Here is a 9,896-nt window from a genome sequence, read left to right as displayed (position 1 = left end):
ATTTAATTTTATTCTTCAATATTAAGTTAATGGTAAATCATTTTTTTGTATTTTTATCATATAATAAGAAAAAAAATAATTCGATCTAATGGAGTCCATATATAATCTGGGTCATGGGTTTAGTGGTTTAACTAGAATTAACCTGACTTGTTTCTTTTTTTAGATTTACCTAGTAAACAAGATCATGTATAGACAGCTCCTACATATAATTTAGTTTAAAACTCGGGATAAGTAAAGAGTTAAGTCTAGAGTTTTCAAGTTTGAATTGTTGTGCCAGTTTAATGATAACATCAAAAAAAAAATTATATGGTCTAGATATTATTATTTTTTTATTTCAAAAGATTTTGATCCAAGTTGCAGGAATAGCACAATAAATAAACTAGTTATCTAATTGAGGGGATACTTAGTAACGTTTTTGTTTTTGTTTTTTTTTTATAAAACCAAAAAAAAATATTTTTTATTTATAGTTTTTTTATAAAAGATATTTATTTTTTAACAAAGGCATGTGAAAAAAACTTTTACGCAGAATTTATTTAATTTAAGAAATATAAAAATATATTATTGATTAAAATATAAAACTAATAATATGACACATTTAATTAATTACAATAGTGAACTAATAGCATTGTGGTGGTGTACTAATGGCTTGTATGATATTAATAATGAAGAATATAATTGTGATGATAAAAGTTTTAAATATGTTTATAAATTTTACATAGCTAATGGTTGTTTTAGTTTCAATGGAGTTAGCTTCTGTTGTGTTTGAGATTGTGGTTTAAATAAAAGTTAGCTAAAATTTAATTTTTTAAAAAATATATATTTTTTATGGTTTCAGGTTGTTTTAATGTCCTAATATCAAAAAATAAATTTTTAAATATAAAAAAATATTATTTGAATGCGTTTCTGAGCGAAAAGCAACTGCTATCATATTTTCAAATACACTTCCAATAATAATGTTGAAAATATTAAATAGGAGTTGGTAGCAAAAAAATTACCATAAAAACAATGGTATGATAATATGCATGGTGATATTACGAAGGATGGTGGTGGCTATGATTATGAAATCATAGTGGTAGGGTGGTAATTTTGTGTTTTTAAATAGTGAACAGCAAAAGGAAAAAAAAAAAAAAAGCAATGAGTTCTCAAATATTAATAGTTTCTTGGCATAGTCCTCGAAAATCTGAATTAGAGAGCAACCCAGTGAAGGGAAAGGATCTAATTGAGAAGATTAGGAGGTGACTTGAGGGACTATATAGGGAACTTGTTAATAACTGGGGACTAAACTGAGGTTTTGGCTAGCAAAGAATTTAAATGACCGTCCATATTTTATATTCTAATGGTTTATAGAACTTACATTTCTCCTTTTCATAATATTATAGAAATGACTTTAAACCAACAAAGATGCCATAAATAAAAAATAGAAAAATCCTCAAAATGGTCTGTCTTTTATCAAATTTTTTAGATAAAAGTTTCTTTTGTTAAAAAAAACTTATTTTCTTGTTTATTAAACATTTTTAAAAGTTTAATGTATGAGCATGGTCAGAAACTTATTTTCTAAAATTTTTGAATTTTTAAGGAGTATAAAAAAATATTTTTTTAAAAAAAAATTAAGATCTTGTTTACTCTTTTTTTTTAAAAAAAAAAGGAATTAAAGATAAATACGAGCTTATTTATAGCAATAGTGATTAATCATTCGTTGTTGTTTTAAAGTTAATCTATTCACCTTCTCATATAATATTTTTCTTATTTACTGGTGTTTGGGATAGGTAAAAATTGTTTTTGAAAGTGATTTTTATTTAAAAATATATTAAAATAATTTTTTTAAATTTATTTTTTATATTAGCACATCAAAACAATTCAAAAATATAAAAAATAATTTAAAATAAAATAAAATTTAAAAATTGATAAAACGATGAATCAGTCACTACACCAAACAAGTTCTTAACCAATTAATTATACTTATATTTCTATAATTAATTTTATCAATATGATCCAATAGACAGCAAATGTCTATGAAGAGATTGCTTGGGCTTAAGAAAAACTTGTTTGTATTTATGTTTGACTTGTTTATGTTATTCCTTATTTCTAGCATCCTATTTCCTTTTTATTGGATAAAAAGAATAATGATTTAGAATTAAGAAATATGATTTTAATTGTTTATATATATATATATGTGTGTGTGTGTGTTTTTTTTTACCATTAGCCATGATTTTTTTTTTTTTATTCACTCATCTCTTTTATTTTTCTAATTAAAATGAAGAAGAAATGAAAGAACAAAAAGAATTTGCTAACTCAAACTCAAATTAGAAAAGATTTTATTGTAGCCAATATAGTAATTAGAAAAATTAAGTAATAGAATGATTAAAATGAAGTACAATCTTTCTATTTTAACTCTTTATATGATATTGTTTCCCTAACCACATTTTCACTTCCCTTCTCTTAATTTATTTCGTTAATTTCAAGCAAATTTACTTGAAGCTTGGTTCTAGTTTTGAGTTTTGCTATCCATTTTCCTTGTTTCTTTTCGCTAGCTGCATTTGAATTAGGAAAAAAACACCCTTGCCGCCTGAGATTCACCACACTGCCTACTGTTTATGTTTTGACATCTCCGAAGATCAATAATGGACAATCATAGGATAACAATCTTCACCTTTAGAATTTAATTTATTTTTATTCACCTGTTTATAAATATTATTGTCTGTGCTCTCATTTCTCATCAGCAAAAAATACTGAGCACATGAGGGAAGAAGATCAGGAAACATTTACTTCCAACAGTTGGTGATGCATCAGGCAAGTTAAATCTTTACAGCCGAGACTTCGCTTGCTCAACCGGAGAACTCTGTAACAAAACAGAACAAATATCATTCGCTATCCAAGATTAATCTGCAAGAACAGCTATACAATCAGCTAATATGTTGTAAATGGTAAACAAATAGGCACTTGCTTCATTGAGACGCTTAGTAGCCACTATACATGTTTTAAACACAATCCAAAGTATATGCAGCTACGTATCCTCAAGTAAAAGATCCGTCCAGAATACAGACATGTTTCATGGTTTTTATCTGTTTGAGCTGTTAAAAACAAGTCTGCTTTTGAAGGGGCAGATATGATTCAGGAAATGTAGGAGACAAATACGTTGAAACCATAGTTAGAACTCATTAATTTACTGGCTACAAAGTTTAGTGTCTTAAATATATGTTTTTGGTATTCTATGCACAGTACTGCTACCACCTGCCGTCTACAGGGCAAGGGTCTCAGTGAGCGAGTCCTACGCAATCTTAAGGACAGCACTGATGATAAAGCGATGCGTGATATGTTATAACTCATCTACTCACTCATGCACTCGTACTTCTAATCATGTGATAAGCATATTCAGAAATTCAGGTCTCTCACCAGAGGAGCACCCTTGGCACCTCGTTCAGCCAAGAAGGCACATGGCTCAAAGAATTCTCCATACGTCTTTGACCATTCCTCCAATCTTGAGTAAATGTATTTGGATCCAAAAGAATCAGCCCAAAACATAATGCCCCCCCTGGTCCAAATAAAACAAATTGATCAGAGCAAGACCCTAAACTAAGGAAAGAAACCCTTTCACTCCGTAAAAACCAAACCTGTAAGGTGGAAAACCCATTCCCATAAGAGATGCAATGTCAAGGTCAGCAGCTTTGACTGCAATGCCTTCGGCAAAGACTCGGCAAGCCTCATTCACTACTGGGAAGAATATCATCTCCACAATGTCCTTCTCTGGTAATTTTGCAAGCTGTAACAAACATTAATGACCCAGAATGAGCAAGAGAGAGGGAGAGAAGATTCACTAGAAGATACACTTTTTGTTATTTGAGGTCAGGATCCATATTAGGTAGGATGAAAACAACACCTAGAACTACAAAAGCAGTAAGTGAGAAAAAGAGAGTGAATACCTTGGGATCAACGGCAACACCAGAAATGCTTCTTGCTTTCTCAATGTATTTCCTTAATTCAGGATCTGGCTTAGCTTTGCGCCTATCATCATACAAATAGAATCCTTTGCAAGTAGTTTCACCTGAGATTTACATGGTGAATAAGGAATGCTTCAGAGAGAAACATGGTTATTAAGATGGATCCCATTAAATAGTTGATGCAGTCTTTCAAGCCTTTGCAACTAAAGTTTTATTTTCTATTCATGTTTCATCAGGAGGAAATTCATAGATTAACCAGAGAAGAAAAATACCTCCTCTCTTATCCTCTTGCATTAGTGGGAGAAGCATAGATTTATAGGTTCGCTCTGGGAAATTCTCAACAAATTGCATGCCAGTTGCAATTGCGACGCCAAACCCAACCAGGTCAGCCAACCTGCATGAACAAGTGAAAAATTGTTGTCATTCAAGGTGAGAAATCATATATTTTATAAAGTGATACCAAGATGAACTGAAATGTATTTTCTCCAGAAAAAAAAAAGGGAAAATGGTTACATTTTTTCCCAATGAATTAGGTACCTGAATGGGCCCATTGGCATTCCAAATTTGCTGATCACCCTGTCAATTTGATAAAGATCCACACCATGTTCAACAAGAAAAATAGCAGCTTGGGTGTAAGGAAAGAACATCCTGTTGACAGCAAAGCCTGTGCAATTTCCAACCACGACTGGAGTCTTCCTTATTTTCTTCCCAACATCTAATAAATCCACAATTACTTGAGGAGATGTCTGCTTGGTACGGACAATTTCCAAAAGTGGCATAACATGAGCCGGACTGCATCAGAAGCACAAATGATTCTTTAAGCCAAAAACAAAAGGTGAAAACACAAAGTTCTTTCTCTACACCAGATATTACCTAAAGAAATGGGCTCCAATAATCCTATCTTGCGACTTGGTCTGCTTTCCAATCAAGTTCAAGTCGATTGTGGAAGTGTTGCTGGCAAGTATGCAATGTGGTGGGCAATATTTTTCTAGATCAGAAAAAATTTGTTGCTTCAAAGAAACATTTTCAATCACAGCCTGTTTCAAGCATCAAGAACAAATAATGAGAATAGAGTTGTTTAATTCCAGGATAGAAAATTCAAAAGTACCAAAAGAAAGTTAAATCAGATGAACATGCAGACCTCTATGACCATGTCCACGTCTTTAAAACTTTCATAATCAAGAGAACCCTTGAGAAGAGACATGGTTTTTTCAAACTTTTCTTGTGTCATTTTTCCTTTCTTGACACGACTTTGGAGATTGGCTGAATTAAAAAAAAAAAAGAGAATATTTACTCACAACAGTAGAACCTCATTGTGTAAACCAAATGAAAACTGAGTTACAAGATGATAAATTAAAAGATGATCTCAAGACAAGGCACTGGCTCTACCTCTGACTCTACCAATACCAGCCTGCAAGAATTGGTCATTTACTTCTTTCAGGATCACTGGATAATTACTGAGAATTAATGCAGTTGCTATTCCCGAACCCATTAATCCTCCACCAAGCACAGCAACCTTCTTCACTAGTCTAGGTACAAAGCCCAGATCAGTAATTCCTGGAACCTGTTCAAAATCAAGAGCTTATCAAGGTTTTGAAATAAAAGTATGTGGAGTGTCAAGTGCCAGACCAATCTTGAACAAGTAGACAAATATCTTCCACAAATTCAGATTCCAGATAGCCATTACATGTATTGATAACTCTGGAAATTCAATTGCATCAATTTATTTTCAATTCAATTCTTGAGAAAACTAAGTTGGCGCACACTAAAAGAACAAACCTACTAACAAGAAACCAATCTCTGCAATCGAAACTCCTGACTCAATCAGAATGAGTGAACCTACTTGTTGAATTCTAGGATTAAAAGGAGTATCCACAAAACAGTTAAGAAGACGACAAATCAGCAAACTTGACCAAATATATCTTGCAGGATTATAAATGGTTGCAAAACATATTAATATGGCTGACAGAAAGCATATTATAAGATCTACTAAAAACTGCAGATGAATAGCCAACAATTCCATGAGTAAAATTGCACTTGAACCTTGGTTGTTCCATGCAGAGCAAAGAAGATGTGGACCAAGCTCTTGCTGATGTCAGAACGCACAAGTTCTTGGAAACTTTCAAACTCCTGCCAACATCAGACAACTTATAAAACAGTTGAATTGGCTACAATTTGAGGATAAAGAAAAAAAATTCAGGCAAGGACCTTGTAGAGTCCAGCACGTGGACCAGAAACTATGCCATGTTCAACAACGTTGATGCAAACTATAGGATGTAAAAGATTAGGAGCTCGTTTCTGGGCTTGTGCTCTAGCAAACTTGAATATTTCCCTTGCCTCGCCAAGGGAATCTAATTTTTCAGTCTTGTAAAGGCTAGCAATCCATGGTCTCCTACATTCGAAGATATCAAGGGCCCACTGACGTGCAGTACTTACCAACTCATTTGGCGAAACAACAGCATCCACAAGGCCCAGGGCATGTGCTTCCTCACCCTTTACTGGTTTTGATGTCTATATGCAGGGAGGGGAGGTGGAGATTGATTAAATATTATACAGCTGTGCAACTAAAGAAACACATGGATCAAGAAACTGGAAGACCTAGCTACAACATACCAGCATCATTTCAAGGGCCTTTGTGATACCCACAAGACGTGGAAGTCTCTGTGTTCCTGAGACAATCAGAAACATAAGATTCGAAGTAAGAAAAGAAAACCCTTTTTTAAGGAAAATGAGCCTGATAAATAACCATTTGTCAAGTCCGAGATGTATACTGTAACTTTGTTGAAGGAAGAATTGACAACTAATGGGCAAACATGACAACAATAACAGTAAACACCAAAGGAGAGAGTAAGCATCACTCCTATCACCTTAACTGAAGAATCTGAGGAGTTTCATCCTTCCATTTTATGTGTAAGAATGTTAAGCGGCAGGTTCTCTAACAGATTTTACTCACTTAAAATGATAAAAGATGTGCTAAATGAGTAACTCATACAAAAGCCTTTTTGTGCATGTTTAACCACAAAATATAAATGACAAGTCTATGATTTAAGAGCAACAAAATTTCTGATTTAGTTTCTGTAAATAGGATCATTAGGCTCTCATATCATGACATGGAAATCATTTTTTGTGCCATTTGCCTCAGCAAGATGAAAACAAACCCTTTCCCTTCCAATGAGCATACCATATGTGGAATCACATGTTCTAGATTTCATGGCTATGATATCATGTCTTGACACACCAAATCATCTTAACTGACTTTCACGTTGTCCTCCATCAAAACTATCTCTCACTTCCTATATCATCATTGATTTATCATTCTTTGTCTAGAAAGTAAATGGTTTTAACATTCTTATTTCACTAGACGTGTTGTCTTAAACACCTACCATCAGATTTTACAAGAATGCACATCCTTATGCTGGAATTTATTATTAACTTTTGAAAATTGCCAAGGTGTCATGCCATGCAGATTCGACAACTCCTAAAGCAATTACTCACTCTATATACTCATCAATTCTGATTTAGTGAGCACTATGCCTTACTATACCCCTCCACCTGATTTCTTTTTTATGCAAGAAAACAATAATGGTCATCTATAGATTTTCCTTGACATCTTGATCGAAATACCTAAAATGCAAACCATTGAACATTACAAGAAAGTGTAAAATACGATGCAAAAGTTTTTATTTTGTTGAACTTACAAAAAAAGTAGGCATTCAAAACAAAAGAAGTGTAAAGATCCCACTGACATACCTCCAAATCCAGGAATTAGTCCAAGTTGAAGTTCAGGTAGGCTTAATTGAGCAGTAGGGGTTGAGATACGAGCATGGCAAGCCTGACATAGCAAGAATTTCAGATCATCTGAAGAAATCAATTGTAAAATGATAAATCAGTAAATATAGAAAGGCATACCATTGCAACCTCTAGTCCTCCACCTAAGGCAAGGCCATCAATTGCAGCAACTGAAGGTTTTTTTGCAGCTGGAAAGCAAAACAACTATTCAAATAGCTGAAATATGTTGGCGAAACTTCTTTTGAGGATATTTAAGCCATGAAGAATGAAGAAGAATAAATCAAGAGTACCTTCTAAAGTGTCACCGAGAACCTCGGAGAATATAAAATCAGGTTTTGGTTCATTCACTGAGAAAACATATAGGAGATTCTATTGGAGTTACAGGAAAGAATATCTTGAGCACAAGACAAAAAATACTGAACATACCTTTTCCCTCTTGAACTTCCTCAAAAGAAGAAATGTCAGCACCACCAGAGAACTTTCCCTTCGCACCTGCATCATAAAAATGAGATCTTAGCTTGACATCTCACATTCCCATTCAGTTCTGATGCTTGGAAATGTCCTACAAACTCCTTGAAATTTTTACGAATAATTTCTTAATAGTTACCTGTTATAACGATTGCCTTCACATCATCTCTTCTTAAAGCTTGCTCATAACTGTCCTTCAAGCTGTTCAACACTGGGATGCGAGCAACATAAATAAGTTCCATATCTTATCAGCATCATTGAAAAACATCATGTAACTGAAGACAAATAAGTAACCGCGACATCAAGCAAGTCTTGGAAGATGCCAATTGCTTTCGCAAACAGATTTGAGGAGAATAAGAATACACGGGGACCCAAAAGGTGATTCCAAATGCTACCAGTCATTAGCTTAAACCAGAAACATTAAATATTCCAAGTTAGCCTTATACTACTGGAGCATAAATTTTCCAGAGTGAGAAAATAAACCTCGAAGATGGTCTCCGAATTCCTTGAACAACTAATCATATAACACAGAGAATACGAGGATGGAGGCCCTTTACCCCCTAAATAATTGCAGCATGGCATCCACCATTTTGTTAGAAATTATCTGTTATTTGTCTTGCTAAACAGAAGTTGAAATGTGAAATTATAAATTAAATTGACAATCCTGATCCTTGAAAAAAAAGAGCAATTTTAAATTTAATTCCTCCATGCCTGTAGACACTACGTTACTGAAAAAAGGGTAAAAGAAAATCACCACCAATAATGACCCCTTTGAATCTCTTAATTTATAGCCATTTATCTTTTTTCCTCAACCAATTGCCATTCATGAACTTGAAAAATTAAAAAATTTCTTAATCCAACAAACACACTGAAATTAGACCGCCAGCCAACCAAAAAAAACAAGAAATCAAGTTCAAATATCAAAAGGGTCCACATGGAATGAACTAAACATACAAGATCTAACTTAATTCAGAGAAAAGAAAGTGTGACAATACCATCAGAAGAGAGTGCATTGACAGGAGGATTGATGAGGGTGATTAAAGCCACCCCATCAGCTCCGACTTCAATAGTGGTTGTTCCCTTGGTCCTGCTTCCTTTCATTCTCCCTTCCTAGGTTCTGAGACGTCAATTTTGTCTTCCTAGTCTATAATTTGTTTGTATACCAATGAGGGTCGGTGTCGTGTGCTAGCAGAAGAAGTGACGTTGCAGAGGTTTGTGAAGAAACTAGAGTAAGAGAAATACACATTTAAAGCATGCGGCAACAGCAACGGCGACCTTTTTCTATGGTCGTGTATTCCATATCCGTCGTTTTCGTTCTTGGATTGGATGGTCGTGCTCCTGCTTTCAATGGAGAGTGACCGTACCTGTCCATTTATTTTCTTATATCCGTATCAGTCGGTTCGCAAATGTCTTGTATCAATAATTTTATAAAAATAATATTATTTTGTTTTTTTTTTAAAGAAAAACGCCTTTGCGTGGACCTTGGCCAGGCCGGGACAAGTGTTTTTTTTTTTTTTTTCAAATTAAAATACATCTTATATTTTTTTAATTTATGTGCCTTTTTTATGTTTTTGGATTCTTAAAATAATATTTAAAAAAAAAAAAAAACCAAACTTAAGAAAATAGAAAAAAATCAACTGTAAATAAATAATAGATTGGAGATTTCATGTATTTTTTTTTTTTGGAATTTTAATTAATTTC

General features: G+C 33.4%; 1 protein-coding gene across 2 annotated transcripts; it reads right to left on the bottom strand.

Moving 5' to 3' along the window:
• Positions 1–2,634: 2,634 nt before the first annotated feature.
• Positions 2,635–9,578, bottom strand: LOC18101815 (glyoxysomal fatty acid beta-oxidation multifunctional protein MFP-a). 2 transcript variants are annotated; one of them, XM_052455234.1, is made up of 19 exons: positions 9,471–9,578; positions 9,191–9,380; positions 8,335–8,406; positions 8,154–8,219; positions 8,018–8,074; positions 7,848–7,915; positions 7,689–7,770; positions 6,552–6,607; positions 6,147–6,449; positions 5,982–6,068; positions 5,328–5,502; positions 5,080–5,201; positions 4,812–4,975; positions 4,476–4,730; positions 4,211–4,332; positions 3,921–4,042; positions 3,612–3,760; positions 3,394–3,532; positions 2,635–2,839 (listed from the first exon to the last, which is right to left on the bottom strand). In XM_052455234.1, the coding sequence occupies exons 2-19, from the start codon at positions 9,294–9,296 to the stop codon at positions 2,804–2,806; spliced, it is 2,181 nt and encodes a 726-aa protein (XP_052311194.1). In that variant the 5' UTR covers positions 9,297–9,380; positions 9,471–9,578; the 3' UTR covers positions 2,635–2,803. The 2 variants fall into 2 exon arrangements, with proteins under 2 accessions (XP_052311194.1, XP_006380154.1); XM_006380092.3 differs by having other exon boundaries at positions 9,191–9,565.
• Between the last annotated feature and the right edge of the window lie 318 nt (positions 9,579–9,896).

This window comes from Populus trichocarpa, chromosome 8 (assembly GCF_000002775.5).
Source record: "Populus trichocarpa isolate Nisqually-1 chromosome 8, P.trichocarpa_v4.1, whole genome shotgun sequence".
NCBI lineage: Eukaryota > Viridiplantae > Streptophyta > Magnoliopsida > Malpighiales > Salicaceae > Populus > Populus trichocarpa.
Note: the sequence above shows the minus strand (reverse complement) of the source record. Positions and strands in the feature narration are given on the sequence as shown.

Coding starts and splice junctions, on each gene's coding strand:
- LOC18101815 (XM_052455234.1), bottom strand. CDS start 9,296: ATGAAAGGAAGCAGGACCAAGGGAACAACCACTATTGAAGTCGGAGCT. Junction 8,075..8,153: donor GGAAGTTCAAGAGGGAAAAG/GTATGTTCAGTA, acceptor ATGTTTTCTCAG/TGAATGAACCAAAACCTGAT. Junction 6,608..7,688: donor ACTAATTCCTGGATTTGGAG/GTATGTCAGTGG, acceptor TGATTGTCTCAG/GAACACAGAGACTTCCACGT.